Source organism: Pygoscelis adeliae, unplaced genomic scaffold, assembly GCF_000699105.1.
Source record: "Pygoscelis adeliae isolate BGI_AS28 unplaced genomic scaffold, ASM69910v1 Scaffold155, whole genome shotgun sequence".
In the NCBI taxonomy this organism is placed as follows: domain Eukaryota; kingdom Metazoa; phylum Chordata; class Aves; order Sphenisciformes; family Spheniscidae; genus Pygoscelis; species Pygoscelis adeliae.
Window position 1 is genome coordinate 4,564 of NW_008824932.1, and position 16,973 is coordinate 21,536.

Sequence of the window (16,973 nt, forward strand, 5' to 3'; positions counted from 1 at the left end):
CTGGCTTAAGGAATTAGTGTTCACATTGTCACAGGATGCCCCTGCTATCTATGGGGGCTCTTCTAACTGCTATTCCACCCCCCCATTCAAGATCCCCCCATTTAGTAAAGGCTGTCCGCCATGTCCTATTGGAAGTGTACGTTGAGATATTTACTCATAAACTGAGTAAACATAAACAAAGTTTGACAAAGGATGCATCCCAGTTACAGGCTGTCTGAGAAAGCCAGCTTTGTAGACTCAAAATCACATTCATAACAAAGTAAATATTTACTTAAATATCCTTTTTTTATAGGAGCCATACATCTATTAAGAGGTAGGAGGAAAGTCTTACCATGTCTTTTCCCATTTCAGGTCTCAGAACATCATACAACATCTATACATCAGGACAATGAAGGTGTCCAACAACTGCAGTGTCACAAATCTAGAACCGTATCACCATGTTCGTCTCATTGAATTTGTTCTGTATAATCTCATTTTCTTTTTTGGAGCACTATTTAATGCCCTTGCCCTTTGGGTGTTCTGCAAGATGAAGAAGTGGACAGAAACCAGGGTGTATGTAATCAATTTAGTCTTTGCAGACTGCTTCGTCATCTGCACCTTGCCTTCCATGGCTTATTTGCTCTGGAATAAGTCAACTCGAGATGAACTCTGCCAGTTTATAGAGGCAATGTATTTTGCCAACACGGTAGTGAGCATCTACATAATTTCATTTATCTCCATTGATCGATACATTGCCATAAAGCACCCCTTGAAAGCCAGGACCTTCAGGTATCCATCAAAGGCTGCCCTTCTCTGTGGGCTTCTGTGGGTCTCTGTGATAATTGGTGTCACCTTACAGCTTTGGCAGAGACATGCCGCTCTCTGCTTTCAGAAGGATACCACCGCGCCTGCTACTCTGAGCCTGCCTTCCATTTTCTTCATTTTTACTCCTCCATTAGCAATCTTGACTTTTTGCTCCACAGAAGTGATCAGAAACCTTAAGAGATGTCTGAATGCAAATTCACCAGAGGAGAAATTAATCCAGAAAGCTGTTCACATTATTTATGCAAATCTGATTGTATTTCTAATATGTTTTCTTCCAGCCTACCTTGGGGTACTTGCCAGGTTCATAATGGAGAGCGTCGGAGCTACCTGTTTCCTGCTCCAGGTTATGAAGAACTTCTCCTCCATGACAAGGTGTATTGCCACGTCCAACTGCTCCCTGGATAGCATCTGCTACTACTTTGTGACCAAGGAGTTCCTTGAAGCCCTTCTACTGCCCAAACCCAGCACTGAAAAAACAGATCAAATCCACCCCTTGCAGACACACACTTGCTAAAGGAAGGAGGGAGGGGGGTACAAAAAACACCAAACCCCCCAAAAACCCACAACAGCTCTGTAACATCAAGAGAAGATACAGCTTCAGCATTATTGGGATAACTATTGCTCTTTCTCTCTAGGCAGATCTTTGTTAGGTTTAGCATTACTAAGTTAATTGCGATTTATACTCTATGTTTCTATTAAACAAATAAGTTATTTCACAGAGATGTGTAAAAGTGTGTATGTTATTGCTGGTTGTTAACATGTCTCCATTCCACCCTCCAGCACCTACTTGTTACTCTTACAGGCAGACAGGTGACCCATGTATGTCTCCCTGTTTTAGTTCATTTTGCAGCTAAAGTCAATTGATCCTTATTGCCAACACGTACAAAAGAATATATGATGTTTTACCTCATTGTGTATTTTAGGTTGTTTGCATTATTAAAATAATCCAGTTTATTTTAATCATATTCCTTTGGTGGGCTGGGGGGGGTTGTCAGGCGGTACCAGCATATTACTAAGTACATGGCCCTACAAAACAGCCTAGCCTCTGCTGACTGTCCTTCCCCTTCAAGTCAATGGGTCAGATAGATGTGAAGGGAACACTCTTAGGATGAAAGCAAGACTTGTCCAGTGCCATAAAGGCACAAAGTCCAGGAGATTTCAGAGCCAAGTCCTCCTGCCGGCTCCCCTCCTGCTGCACTGCTGAGCCCTGGCACAGAGACACCTCCTTAAAGCAGCCATCCCCGAGGGGCTGCTGCTCCCACCTGTGGGGAAGCCCTTTTAACTCTGTCTAGACCTTTGCCACCCGTGCATTGCTCTTCCCTGGGTTTATGTTGTGGCACCAGGCTGGCCCCCAGGTTCACCCTCCCAGCCGCAGCTCAGTGTCAGAGTATCACCCCCCCAGCTGAAACCCCCAGCTGGACACAGCCGGGTCCGGAGGGACCCAGGAGATGGGTCAAGGGAGATGGGGAGTGGGTTGACCCTCTACATGTTATTCAAATGCTCCCTAGGATCGGGCTTTTTTCTTTCTAAATACTGAAAAATCTCCAAAATGGCCTCCGAGCTCTGCCCAGGCAATGCTCAGAGCGCTGCAGGAGACAGTGTGGAGGAGTCGTCCTGCCCACTTACGCAGTTTCCTCTGTGATCTACATCTGCCTTCAGGAAGCTCATGGCTGCTACTCAATCTGCTGTTGTCATCTTTGAGACCGCAAGCTCAGGAGACACGAATTAATGGGACAAATCCTGAGGGAGTCAGAGTCTGGCTCCCGTCAGCTGGCCCACAGCCAACAGACAGCAAAAGCCATGAAAATGACTATAAAATACCACTTAGGTATGTTCTTAAAGATGTTTCTAAAGGTCCTGACACCTATGGTGTGCTCACTGCCACACCGGTATCTCTTGCCCGTGCCCGGTTGGCAGTGACTGTCATTACCAGCTTGGGCTTTCCAGTGATGCTGATGAGCAGTGTCAGACACCTGGCTGCTTTGCAGACGACAAGCAGGCCCATAATGTCTGTCACCTTTCTTGTAAAGACACCGAAGAGAAGCATGCTGGGTCCTCTTGCCCTGGGCTCACTCTCATGCAGGTGCACGAGCACCAGCGTGCCCCCTCGGAAAGGCTGTCAGCCACTGCCCTGCTGTCTGCCTGGGGCATGTTCTGCAACCACACTGGAGGCTGCACGGGCTGCTGTGCTCCCTGGGGGACCTTTTGCTGCCAGTAGGGCAATTTGCAACCATTATGGGTTTTATTTCAGAAATTATTTGTTTTCCCACAACTGAAAATATTAAATTTTAATTGCTAGTTTGTGTGAGATGAGTGGGTGGAGCACAGACTGGGTGGAAAAATTTATGGTGAAGCATTGAGCTGATGTGAGTAGAACAACAGAGGGCACCAGAGACTCAACCATCCCAAAAAGTAGGTGATAAATGAAGCACTTTTGGGGAACAAGAGTTCATTGCGGTGTTTCAGCGCTCCTGAGCTGTCAACAGCAGGCTCTTGAGCAGCTGTGCCCTGCATGGAGCAGCACCCTGTACTGGCACCTGTGGCCCTGACAGATCTCCTCCCCTGCCAGGACACCCGCATCTAAACTGCAACCTTTCTGAGGACTAAACACACCTGACGGCCCCACAAGAAGCAGGTAATATCTTTCAATTCTTCCCACGCCAGTGTGTGGCAGCGCGCTCTGCTCAGTACTTCAGGGTGTGCTTTCTCCTCTTAACTGAACCACTAGCCAAAGCTGCGTGCTTGTTAACATACAGGTCAATCCTCAGCTGTACACAGATGCCTCAGTTTCCTCCTGCTTTCACAGCTGTTATACCTCACTGTTTTGCAGCCACATGTGTCATTCAGGGGGTGTCTTCATCCCTCACTGCGGTTTCATGCTAGTGCTCCTTACCATGCCTCTTCCGTGAGTATGGAGACACCTGGCTCCAGGCACGCTGCAGCGCAGGACCTTGGGAACCGCCACCAGCTCTGTGCTTACATGGGGGATTCAATGTGGCTGGGATGCCTCGCGCAGACCAGAGGGCTCGGCTGCTCCTTGGGGCAGTGCTATGCATGCAGAGTGGCTTTTTCACTGTGGGATGACTGCGGTAGGCTGGCAGGGAACAGCTGCAGGGTAGGTGGTATCACAGTGCAGCCAAGGACCTGTGAGGCTGAAAGCCCAAGAGAGCCAGGACACTGGCTCTACGTTAGTTCCTCCATAAATTCCACCCTAAAAATGACTGTATCCCTGTGGTTCAGTAATGCCATACCACTTCCAGCGCTAGAGCAGGTGCTGCGCTTTCCTCCATGGTTGCCAGATCCATCTCCCGGTTTCAGACAGTAAAAACAGTTCACTTAGTTCATGCAATTGGACATTTTCACTACATTTTAGATGTTGATGCTTAGAAGCTGCTGACTTATAAGGCAATGTATTTATAAGAGATTGTAGGAATCTGGGCATTTTCCTTTCCTGCCTCACTGTAAACACTTCCTTTATGAGCTTCAGACTAAGTCTGATTCATCTCCACAGCCTCCTTGCTGGTAGCGGATGCCCTGAAATTTTTAAAGGAGATGATAGTCTAAGTTCTTGGATTTGTGTTTTCCGCTCTAGCAACATTTTGGCTTTCTATCTTTGAAGGTTGAGATCAGGCATGTGTGCTCACTTTCCCTTCTCTCTTTGGAGACGTGTTACCTGCTAGGTCTGGTGGTACCCATGCTGAGCTATTCCTCCCCAGCAACCCACAGCGAGAGGAGTGGGTTCGTGCTTGGGGGCAGCCTCCCCGCAGCAGGCATCCACCCACCCACCACCCTGCAGCAGCATTCCCACTGCCCCCAGGAGTAAAGCCACCTGAGCTACCTTTTACGGCTGGCAGGGCTCAAGTCCTGTGGAGGTTCACAGGCCTGGCAAGAGCCAGAGCAAACCCATGGGGTGGCTTCAGCAGCAAAGCAAGGGTGTCATTCAGGGGGTGTCTTCATCCCTCACTGCGGTTTCATGCTAGTGCTCCTTACCATGCCTCTTCCGTGAGTATGGAGACACCCGGCTCCAGGCACGCTGCAGCACAGGACCTTGGGAACCGCCACCAGCTCTGTGCTTACATGGGGGATTCAATCCCCTTTGGAGGGCAAAGGGGGAATGCTGCCCGGCTCTGCTTCGGGCTGCCCTAAAGCCAGTGGCTCTCTGATAACCACAGCAGCAGCAAAGATAAGGGACCACAAAAATTATCATTCTGCTTTGCAGACCCTCTGCTGTTACCCAAACTGTGCAAACCAGGACTGGATGGAGGGCAAGGCAGGCTTAACCCCGTAATATCTGCAAGAGAGGGTTGCCTCTGTGTTTTTGTGTTAGCTGGTGGCAAGTGACAGTGTTACTTTGATGTCTGAGGGATAGATGGTGCTGATGAGCCACTGAGCCCCTCCAGGGGCTGCCTACATATGCAGTGGAGGGGTGTGAGGAGCCACAGAGCCGTGAGAGCAGGGGCACTGCAGCAGGACCCAGCCCAGAGGACCTGTCCCTGAGCTCGGTCTCATGCCTGCACCCTTTTCTTGCAGAGACGGCCCAACATGGAGACCTGCACCAAGACTACAACATGCTGCAGGATGGCATTGTGCTATTTCAACTTCTCTACATCGCAGTGCTGTCTTTGGGGATCCCACTGAATATGATTGCCTTCTGGGTCTTCTGCTGCAAACTCAAGAGGTGGACCGAGACCAGGGTGTACGTGACCAACCTCATGGTTGCAGACAGTTTCCTGCTCTTTGCCCTGCCTTTCCTGATATATTTTACTATGTACAACCATCCCATAGACAAGCTGTGTTTCACCATACAGAACATCTATTTTACAAACATGCCTATGAGCATCCTTATCATCACCCTGATTGCAACTGATCGATACATTGTGATCAAGTTCCCTCTAAAAGCAAAGATTCTTCGATCCCCACTGAAATCGGCTTCTATCTGTGGGTTTCTTTGGATAATGCTGATAATTTATTCCTACTTACATCCAAAATTTCATGAAAGAAAGGAACAATTCTGCCTTCGGAAACAATCTATTCAACCTAATTATTCATCGTTATTCTCCATTATCTTTGGGTCTTTTATTCCCTTAGGGATTGTGGTTTTTTGCTCAGTACAAGTCATCAAATGTCTCAAAAAGAAGATGGCCAGGAGCCCTCATGAGACAAAGTTAATCCAGAAAGCAATCCACATTGTTTCTGTGAATTTGTGTGTGTTCATTGTATGTTTTTCACCTTTCTACATCACACTGCGTTTGTGGTTTGCAGTGGATGTTGCTGGAGCTTGTTCTCTGCTCTCAGAAGTTAGAGCCTCTATTCAGATCTGTGCATGCTTAGTAAATTCTAACTGCTGTTTAGATGCATTTTGCTATTACTTTGCAGCCAAGGAATTTCAGGAATTTCCTTCTGTGTTCCCCAGCTGTATATCAATGAGGTCCAAGATGAATCAAAGCCAAGAGTCACAGCCACCCATAGATCAAGTCATGACATAAACAAGGTGTAGTGCACTATAGGTGTTAAAAGCCACAGTGCTGCTGAAGTTTTGAGGCAGAGGGGATGGGACCACCTACAGTATTTGCAATCATCGTAGGTATAGGCATACCTGCAAAAAGGGGCAACCCCTTCCAAGGAGTCTGATATTAACTTGAATTTTGTCCTTCTGTCCTCAGTGACTTGGCTCCAGCTCTGATTGTTGTCTTGGATCGTTGTATTGCAGCTTCAGGTGTCTCCTGGTCAAGAGGGAGAGCCACATGGTATGGAGAATAGATGATAAGGCCATTGTTTCTGCCATGCGCTTATCTGTACATATCATGCAGCTAAACATAGGAAACTGAGCACCCTTATAACAATACACAAATCCACTTCTAGTACTGTAATATATATGGTCACTTAAGAAAAAGCCCCTGTACTACAATGCCAAACCTAAGACATATGTATTAGGTAGTTTCCTGCCAACCTATATAATTTCAAAGCTTGCAGCTATCATCAGGATGCAGCTATTGCTGTGCATGGAGTAAAGTGCAGGAGTCAGACAGTGGCCTGAGACTATTGCCCCATTCCTGCCATGTAACACTTGTATTAGCTTGTGGCAATGCCCTGGCATTTGTGAGCCTAAAATCGTTGTGGGTGTAAATAAAGCCACTACTGCATGGAAAAACTGAGCTACAGAAAGCATTGTGGATCACAGAACAGACCCTTAGCATTGTGCATATCAGGTATAAAGCTGTGAAGATCTGATCTCACCTAAACACTACCGTAAGCCCTGGTGACAGGTTTGTTGTTGTACTTTAATGGGATCAAATCTTCAATGGGTGTCCTGTCTGGTGAGAGGTTATTGCATCTGCCTGAGTCGTGGCAGCCTCACGCTGCAGGAGTGTTGATGCCCAGAAAACAGCAGTGAGCCACACAAAGGAGATGCAGCCCTGATCCTTCCCTCATCATCCATGAACAGTTTTCAGGGGAGGTTTGATGAGAGTGGGGTGTGTAAGGCCCTTTTGCAGAGATAGGGCACACCCACGGCTGAAGGCTTCTCAGCATTGCCCTGTGTGACGAAGCATTGCTTTGGATTTGGGTTTTTTTTCTCTTTCAGCTGCTTGGACAGTGCACAGCAGGGGTTCAAAAGCTCTCCTGCGCCTCATTTTGAGACATTTAACTCTTTCCACCCATTACACAGACAGTCTTGATCTATCCTAGCTGGATCCCAGACGAGGCATTCAGTTTTAATGTCTGGCTTTCCAGGTACCAAATTCCTCTATAATATCTGTGCTTGCTGACTATGCACCATGTATCCTCCCACTCCACAGGGAAGTGACAACAGAGCAGCTCAAAAAAGTTAAGCCACAAAGAGAGGTCTTGGGGCACCAGAAGGAAGCGACCCATAGAGAAACCTGGGCTGAGAGGGGAGCCCGTGCCAGGGCGTGACTACTTCATGTTTATCAGCATAGAAATTTCATCTAACATTTTACCACATAGTCACTTCAATAACTTCAAGTCAGCGTGGGAAACATTATAGAGTTTTTGAAATGCATGTGATATAGCTGTATCTCGGTTGGCTTCATGATCCTTGACCTTTCAGTGCCTTCTGACTTGTAAACCCCTAAAAAATTCCTCCAGGGAAACCCATATTCTGCTCATTTAAACCTACAGACAATTAACTTTCTTAGTGACAACTTACAAATAGTTCCCCTGCAAGTGGCCTGTCACCTTCTAGTCTCTGCAGACCACATGCTGAAACTACTCTCTAGACATTGGCCAAACAACATAGGAAACGACTATTCCCATCACAGAAAGTACTTCCCATCCAAATGTTAGATCTACCTGCTTTGTGTCAATACTTTGGCAGAAGTCCCAGCATGATGGAAGCTGCAGTGAGCAACTGCAGCATAAAAATGTATGAAACTACTCAGGTCATTCAGTTGATCATTTATGTCCCAATTTTCTTTTTTGATGTATTATTTAATGCTCTGGCATTACTGGTATTTCTCTGCAAGCAGAGGAAAAGGGCCATGTGTGCACATGACCAACTTAATCATTGCACACTGGCCCTCATTCTGCCTTTTACAGTCTCTTTTCAAAGACAGGAAAAGATATAAGAGACAAATACTGCCTGATCTGAAAAACCATCTATTGCTTAAGGAGATGTGTGAGTGTTGTCACCCTTGTAGCTGTCAACAAATACACTGCAATTAACTGTCCTCGGAGAGCAAGAGGATTAGGGTCCTCATTAGCCCATTCTCCTTTATGGTGTGCCGTTGATCTTCATGACAGGCATCACTTACGTGTCCAGGCAAGTGGTCTTCAGCAAGGAGAAGGACTTCTGTTTTCAGAAACAGCACAGAGGGCCTTCAAAAACACTTTTGGCTCTAGCATCCCCTTCTGGGATTTTGCATCTCATTGGTCATAATGAATGCCTGTTCCAAACAGATTATTATGAAAAATTCTATTACTTTGAAAAAAGATGAAGGTTGATTCATATCAACCTGTTATCCTACTGTTAATCCAGAAAGCAAACAACTTATTTTTTTTCCAAACCCAGTCACATTCATGTTTTCTCCCTGTTAACATGGGGCACCTTGTCCAATTTATAATGGTCTCCAATTAGGTCATCTACTCTGAAATACAAACAGTAATGCTTTTGTGCATGTGGCCTCATGTATAGGCCTCATAGTATAGCAAATACTAACTGCTGTTGAGATGCCATTTGCTACTGTTTTGCAACCAAAGAATTTCAGAGCACTTTCTTCTTACCCAAGCCTATAGTTTTTAAATCAAGGAAGGATCACAGACAAGGCACGCTATTAAACTAAACAGCTGCTGCGGTTTCACCCCAGCCAGAAGCTAAGCACCACACAGCCGCTTGCTTATTCCCTGTCAGTGCCAAAACCAGTACAACAGCTGCACTAAAGAATTTACAGTTGGCATTCCTATACATAGCCAAGTTTACTGCATGTAGAGCTGTATGAAGTGAATGTTTTTTTCTTGTCGGAAACAAACTGAGGTCTCCCACCATTCACGTTCCAAATTTATAAAATTAAGTGTTCCTTTTTCTTATTGTAAAGTGGAAATTTGTTGACTTCACAATCCCTGTCATCATTAAGTAATATTTTTTGTTGTTTGTACTGAACACTATGAAAACAAAAAAGGAAACATTCTTTTGCAAGTGAAAATAAAGCTATCTCACAGTAATATATCTATAAATAAATATTCATTTATTACCATTATACATCAGAGTCCCGCATTATTAACGCTAAACCTATACTGGAGATTGTGAGAGGAGACTTAGCTACCATGATATCAGATCTGCCTTACAACAGGATATTTATAGTGCAACCCAAAGATGAGCAAGGAATTTTCTGATTACCTGAAGACGTATGTACTACCTTGGACAAAAATTATTATCTGGTTTACACGTCAAGTTATAATGATGTTTATGATGGGTTTCTGACACCTTTCTTCAGTCTGAACAAAACCTCAGCTCCCTGAGTGCTCCCAGTAAATGGAACAGATGAGTTATCAGCACCTGGGCCACAATAAACTACCAGCCAGCATACAGCACTGGAATAGCAATCCATGAGGACAGCGACATGGTTATCCACAAATCTTTCCCATTTCCTAGCACAAGAGTCTGGCTAACGGTAGTGGGGAGCAGCAGCCACAGTCCATCAGCAGCTCCAACAAGCAGAGCTGGACCACTGCTTACAATGGCTTACACTTTAAATGAGCAAATTGATGCTGCAGTCAAAATTTAGGCTTGAGAGAAAAAAAAAAAACCGCAAGGAAAAGCCTACAAAGTAATCTAGAATCTTGCTTCTAAGTGAGTAGCCATCAGATTTAGAATTTTTGGCCCTTCTAAGCAGGGAAGGCAGGGGCTGGCATAAGACAGTATTTTGCTGTTTGGTGGCATTTGGGCAGGCCTGAAATCTGAGTTCTCACCAGAGGTTTGGGTTCCAGCAGCACTCCTCTCCCAGGGGCTGAAGGACATATATCAGGGAGTTCCGCATTTTAGCGAGTTGGGTGCTGCTTTCAGGTTTTGGAGGTATCTCTGAGTTTTTAGTTTCTCAGTGCAGCGCAGTTGTTCCAATCGTGAGCGTTGCCCGGCAGTCTCCAGGGGACTCTGCAAGCACCGGAGCAGCAGTAGGCAGCTGGGAAGCACAGGCTTTGCCATGCCCTCCCCAGTACGTTTGCACGGAGATACACAGCCGACCCCTTTAGTGTTGATGCTGCAGGTGTACAGAGAGGGCTGTAGTACAGAGAGCCCTGCAAGTGCGTCATCTGCCGTGGTTCAGTTCCTGTGCGGTGCTAAGGAAGGGGAAAGGGGAAACAGTCTCAACAGCCACGGTTGGTCATTGCGTGAGGTTGACACAGTTAGCCTAACACCACAATTTCACAGGCTTTCCATGCTAAAAGTAAGACTGACACGTTTTGCTCCCAACCCCGTATTTTGTTTTGGTCAAGATCTACTGTTGCAACATCACGTTGTCCCATGAGAAATCGAGGGAAAAAACCATATGGGGCAGAGGCACTGCAGAACCCAAATGCCGCAGGGCAGTGCAGTGTCCCGTGTTGCCCTTGCATGTGTGGAGGGGGGTACTGGTACCTCTCTCACTTTGCCAGAGGCCCTGTCCCACTGTGATGTGCCAGCAGCTGTAGCCAGCAGGGCACAGTATCTGGGAGGCAGAGGAGACTGAGATCTTCCCTGGCAGGGAAAGGAGACAGGAGTCCATCAAACCTGAGCTGTCCTGTCTATTAACAATCTGTACCAGGAGCACAGGAAAACCTCATGAAAAGACTTTCTTTGGCTGGGAAACAGCCTCAAGCAGGACATCAGTCAGAGCTTACAAGGGAAGGAAAAACAATTGTGCAGAACAGAAATAAGTCTTAGAGATCAAGAAGCGTAAAGATCAAACAGGTCTAGCAAATTCTTCCCTTAGATATGAAAAGCTAACTATATACACAAATTACAAGCAAAGAAGTGAGATCACCCAGTACTGCTGTTGATAAAAACAACAAAATTGTCCAGGTATGTCCTAAAAACTACCCAATTACTTTGTCACAGCTTTCAGTAAGAATGAGGAACCCGAGAAGTCCAGAATTTTAAAGGAATTAGCACATGAACTCTCACACCAGCAATAAGTCAGCCAAAATAGGATCGGGGGCAGAGACCACCAAACACAGTCCCTTCTTTAGGATGTGGGAAGAAACGGAAGGGTCTGGCCAGTAACAGCTCTACTATGCTCAGACCTGAAAAATGTGAAATTTCACAATACATCTGAATAACATTAAATGGGAGGGAACAAATATAAAGGCAAAAGTTAAGCGGTGCTTCACCTTACAGGAGTATTTTGCCTCACTGGCTTCTTTCACTAAGAAAATCACTTTTCCAGCCAAGGTGTGGTAGACATTGGTATTAGTAAAAGGTCCTTTGGAGCACATTGCGAGTGGTAATGCACTTTGTACAGGCACTGGTATTCAGCGGTGCCGTAGGCCCTTGGACTACCCTGCTGGAGAGCTGCCAGCAAGGAAGTGAGAAAACAGTATGAGTGTCACCTGCACTGTGCCACATGGTGACAGCACTCACGGGGCTGAGACAAGCTGAGAACTGCAGAGGCAGGGGAAAATACCAAGTGAGCATCATTGGTCCATGGCAGAGGTGATAAAACCTGCAACTGGATGGAAGAAGGAGGCCATCAGCAGCTGCAAGAGCCTAGAGGGTGGCTGAGGGAGCCAAGGTGGAGAGAAGAGAAGCATGAGGATCCTGACCCAGCGGTGTCCAGGAATCAGACAGGGACCTGAGAGCCACACCAGGAGACATGTAAGTTCTCCGCAGATAACACTTCATCATAGCTTTGCCAACTGGTAGCCGGTGTTGAGTTGCTCCTGGTGAACCTGGTGATCATAGCCAGCTGCTTTGTGCCTGGTGACATGGTTTGAACCTCCCTTGAAGCCTCACCGGGCTAATGGGAGACATAGCTGCCCTCATCTGGCGACCACAGCACCAAGCTGTGGATGGGAAGCATCACACTGGAGAGATGCTATGAGCTGAGCTCCCTCCAGGCTTGATTTTGACTGCTCATGGTTAATACCAGTAGTGATTGCTTTGACATAGACAATAGGAGTGTGTGGACAACACTTGAGGATGATGCAAAGTGAAGTATTTTTTGTACAGTGGTGAAACTGTCACAACCCAGGAGCTGGATGACTTTGAAAACTAAAGCACTAACAAGGACCATGACATGAAAATGATGGTGGTTGGCGATCAACGAGCTGGGTGTACGAATATGTCAGTAACTACTTATAAGCATCCACCAAGAAGCAGCCACAAGAAAGGCAAAAGCAGTCCCTGGAAACTCCGGAGAAGTATTTAAGCTAAGCTCTATACTGACTATACACTAGCAAGGAATTAATCTCAAAGGCTGGTTTGCAATGTGCAGACAGACAATGCAGAAATACCCCTGAAGCTGCTCTAAGATGACCTGGAAAGTGGGAAGGGGAAATGTGTTTGCCCAAGACAGCAACTCAAGGTACTAACAGCGGGACCTTTGAGCTTGTTGATCAACTTGTCTGAGCTCTTCTTGTAAATGGGTTGCAATGGACAGCTAAGGAGGAGCCCCCGGCCAGCAGGCGTCTGCAACTGCAGAGCAGTCACAAAGTCAGCAGGTCACAGGGTCACGGTGCCACGCTTTCTCAGAATTGCTGGCTGATGAGAACTATGGAAGATGACAGAATTACCATGATTCAGAGTGAAACCCAGCTATAATAATCACAAAAATGTCTGCAAACCACAGCCCTCACCTCTCCAACAGCTCTGTGAATGGAACTAGGGGCCCACCAGGGCTACTATGCCCTGGGGCTCAGCAGCGTGACAGCAGGTGGCAGTCCCTGCTCCAGCCCCAGCGGGAGTGGCAGTCTAGAAGGCAGAAAGAAGACCTCAGGACCCTCCAGGGCAATGGGTCCCCTCCAAGCAATGTGCACAGCCTATTGGGTGAGGAAGGTCAATGGGCATTGCCCAGTGAGACATCAGGCATGGGAAATTAAATCAAAGGAAAAACCCAAAGCCATTCCATCGCTGGAGGAACTGCTGCAGGGCTGCATGGCAGATGAGCGTTTCACCTTGCTGCAGGGCTACTGAAGGCTCCTCAGTCAACAGGGGGTGGTACGAGCCATGCCAGTGGTGACAGAGGAAGCTCAACCCCGGGGAAATGCGTTGAGGAGGGGCGGGGGTGCTTCCTCCACCAGCGTTGCTGCTGTCACAGCCACCGACAAATGGTCACTGCAGGACACCTCGCTGGTCACATGCCAGGAGCACCACTAGGAGGGCTCATTGTGCCTGCGCACCGCACCGCAGCTGGTCTGGAGGAACATTCACTCTCTCTAAGGACAGCGAGCGAGCAGGTAATTCCTCCTGGCTATTTGCTGACCTGGTTATTTGAGCTCTGCAAGGCACTGCCTTTCCCCAGCCATGGTGGGACACCAAAATGGTGGTGGAGAAACTGAAAGGGCTGGAGCCTGTGTATTTTCAAAGGCTCATTTTGATACTGGCCACGTTAGACATGTTTTGGATGCTTAAGGGCTGTCTCAGCCTTTGCTAGATCTCCCTTTTGTCCATTATGATCTACCCTTATATCTTCTGGGCTCATAACTCATTCCGCATGTCCAAAGCACAGAGCTGCTTCAGATGTTGGCTGTAGCACATTCCCTCACCTCCAAAGAGGTCTCCTGGCATAATTCCTCAGCAGCATGATTTTGAAAGCTAGCTGAGAGCTGCAGATGCATATAGATGCTGCAGCACTGCCCTATGGTTTGCTCGCTCAGGATGCTTTCGAGCCCCGGGAACCTGCACCCGTGGAGCCACGTTCCCCTTGCAGGGAAAATCCAAAGACATCTCATACCTCCTGGGTCTTTTCTGTCCATGAACAGTTGCACCTGGAATATACTCTTGCCTTAACTCCTCCAAAGCAGGAGGGCAAACAGCAATATTGCCCTTAGATCCAGGGTGATAAAACCACCCACTAGACCCGATACAGTTCATCTCTCTATTTCATGTCGCTGCTGATCACATTTCTTGCCATGGCATTGGTAGGTTTTTTTTGTCTTGGAATTGTGGCAGATTGCTCTAATATTTCCGAGATGAAGACCAACTTTCACGATCCTTGAAAGGCAGCATGCAGACTCTGATTCTTGCTGCAGACCACTAAATACTACCACTGAGTACAGTATTCAATGGCAGCTAAAACTAATGAGAGATGTACTAATAATTGCTCTTATCACTAATGATAAGTGATGCAGAGACAGCTCAGGACTGAAGGAGAAGACAGCTGTCCTTTTGCTGCACATCTCCCGGAGCATTTCGAGCTATGAGGATGCTGGCTGGCTTCTCCTGAGCACCACTATAAGGAAAGACATGAGAGCTGGGTTTAGGTGTCCCCTTTCCATTATCAGATGGTTGTAACAGCTCACGTAACTCCTAGCTGCAGGATATGTGCTGCTGCCCGATCAGAGTCTGGCCCAAAACAGAGGCCCAAGCATTTTCCCCTGCTGCACTCCGTGAGCAGTCTTCCCCACATGGGACCCAGCGAGAACGTGGGCTTTTCTCTCCTCCACAACTGATCAGGCTCATGTCCCGCTCCCTCCCCTTCCTGCTAGGTACCCTACAGCCAGCTGTGCAGAGTCATCTCCACGGCCTGGTTTTCACTGTTGGTAAAGCCCTGAACTATCTGAATTAATCACCGATTCAGTCAAGAGTCTGGCTTCTAAAAGATTTAATCTGCTTTTGCAGGAACTGTGCCTCTTAATATCCCCAAAATGAACCTCAGCAGCTGCAGTATCACTGCCTATGAAAGCTTTCCGCTTGTCCAGCTGTGTGTTTACATCCCGGTTTTGCTTTCGGGCATTTTGCTGAACGTGTTGGCACTGTGGGTGTTCTGCTGCAAACTCGGCAAATGGACAGAAACCAGAGTATACATGGTCAACTTGGCTGTGGCTGACTGCTTGCTGCTCTTCACTTTGCCTTTTAAAACTTTATCCCAGTTCCATCAGCTGAAGGTAGGTAGATGGTGCCTGGTTCTGGAAGGTGGCTATTTCATAAACCGCTTAATGAGCATCGGTATCATCACTGTCATAGCAGCTGATAGGTACCTTGCGATCAAGTACCCTTTGAAAGCCAAGGTGCTGAGGTCACCACTGAAGGCAGCTTTTGCCTCTGGATTTCTTTGGATAGTCACCATCTGTGTGATGTCCGTTATTAAAAAGTTAGAGGACCGAGGACAAGATGAACTTTGCTTTGAAAAATCTTCCGTTAAGCCCTCAGTGATCACACTGTGTGCTATTATTGTAGGGTTTTTCATACCATTGATTATCTTGAGTTATTGCTCCATACAAGTCATTGCAGAACTCATGAGAAAGAAGAATGAAAACTGCCACAAGGAAAAATTAATCAGGAAGGCCGTCTACATCGTGTCTGCAAACATGGCTGTGTTCATCGTATGCTTTTTACCTCTTTACCTCGGGCATCTCCTTCGCTTTGTAATGGACTCCATCAGCTCCAACTGCTCTGCAATACAGAGGGTTAATAATTTTGTTCACCTTGCTTCAGTCCTCGCAAACACAAACTGCTGCCTGGATGCTATTTGTTACTACTTTGTCAACAAGGAATTTAAGGAAGCATCTCCCAAGCTAGTGAAGTCCAAATCAGAAGCCAGTGAAGAAGCTGAAATTCAGCTCCCATGCATAACACATTAGTGCAAAACACATGCAGCACACATTTTATACTTGCTATGTTCAAGTTCAGCTGGGACTCAATAGCATGCTTTCACACTTTCTTTTTGTGTGAGTGGGATGGAGGGACTTTCTGCTAATGGGAAGGATTCAGACACATGAAAATTAGCCCTGATTCAGACAACTGTAGCAGTGCAGATCCTGATGTAATGATCTAGGTTGCCACTGATAATTCTCTGCCTTATGCAAATTTGAGTAAAATGATAGCTTTCCCCTGCAAAAACTGTCTTTCATTTTCCCAGAAAACCCAAAACAAGTACAGCCAGTGGTAAAGGGGATTTTTGTCCCTCCTCCCCACCTTGGATCAGTTTTTATGAAGCTGTAGCTGTGACAAAGAAACAGAAGTTATTCCAAATATCAAAAAAGAAAAAAAAGTCAAAGTGAAACCCCTGCAGAAAAAGAAAGGAGGATGTTTTTATAAGTCTCAAACTTCTTGGTTTTTAGTTGGTAATAATGCACAATCACAGTAGCAGAGGCAGATTTGGCCTGCTTTAGACAAGTTTACAGCACCATTCATACTATGTAACAGCTACAAAATGGTCATCAACTGCAATACAAAGTCAGAAGAAATTGCAGTTGCTTGTACTGGGGAAAAAATTTACATCAAAAGCATTTGAGTCAAATGGCATTAAAGCTACTATCCAAAGAGTTGGGGTGGGGCAGTGGGAATAAGGACTGTATTAGGCAGCTACTCAACCTTATAACCTAAAGGACTATCTAAAGAAAGTGGCAGCAAGTTGTTCCAAAGTATCCAATATAAATAAAGTCGTGTTACTGGCACAGAGTGTAGTCTCTTAATGAGTTAAATGGAAAAGGTGGGGGATTGGGTGGTAGGGGATCTGCTCTGCTGTCTGTCCCCAAAAGGGACAGCTCATGTCCCTGGCTGTCCAAGCGAGGAGCAG

The 16,973-nt window shown here is 46.5% G+C and overlaps 3 protein-coding genes across 3 annotated transcripts; all 3 read left to right on the forward strand.

The window, feature by feature from the left end:
* Window positions 1-388: 388 nt before the first annotated feature.
* LOC103917833 (G-protein coupled receptor 35-like) lies at window positions 389-1,318 on the forward strand. The gene has a single exon (XM_009325030.1). It carries the CDS (start codon window positions 389-391, stop codon window positions 1,316-1,318), a length of 930 nt encoding a protein of 309 aa, XP_009323305.1.
* A 2,397-nt stretch (window positions 1,319-3,715) lies between these two features.
* On the forward strand, window positions 3,716-9,398 carry LOC103917888 (G-protein coupled receptor 35-like). The gene is made up of 3 exons (XM_009325098.1): window positions 3,716-3,893; window positions 5,335-6,020; window positions 9,357-9,398. Exons 1-3 carry the CDS (start codon window positions 3,716-3,718, stop codon window positions 9,396-9,398), a joined length of 906 nt encoding a protein of 301 aa, XP_009323373.1.
* A 5,701-nt stretch (window positions 9,399-15,099) lies between these two features.
* LOC103917889 (G-protein coupled receptor 35-like) lies at window positions 15,100-16,035 on the forward strand. The gene has a single exon (XM_009325099.1). The coding sequence runs from the start codon at window positions 15,100-15,102 to the stop codon at window positions 16,033-16,035; it is 936 nt and encodes a 311-aa protein (XP_009323374.1).
* The last annotated feature ends 938 nt before the right edge of the window (window positions 16,036-16,973 follow it).

What these genes read in the sequence shown, in the direction of transcription:
- LOC103917833 (XM_009325030.1), top strand. Translation starts at nt 389, where the DNA reads ATGAAGGTGTCCAACAACTGCAGTGTCACAAATCTAGAACCGTATCAC.
- LOC103917888 (XM_009325098.1), top strand. Translation starts at nt 3,716, where the DNA reads ATGGAGACACCTGGCTCCAGGCACGCTGCAGCGCAGGACCTTGGGAAC. An exon ending in TTCACTGTGGGATGACTGCG is followed by an intron (nt 3,894 to 5,334) that starts GTAGGCTGGCAG and finishes CTTTTCTTGCAG; the next exon opens with AGACGGCCCAACATGGAGAC. An exon ending in TGAATTTGTGTGTGTTCATT is followed by an intron (nt 6,021 to 9,356) that starts GTATGTTTTTCA and finishes CTTATTGTAAAG; the next exon opens with TGGAAATTTGTTGACTTCAC.
- LOC103917889 (XM_009325099.1), top strand. Translation starts at nt 15,100, where the DNA reads ATGAACCTCAGCAGCTGCAGTATCACTGCCTATGAAAGCTTTCCGCTT.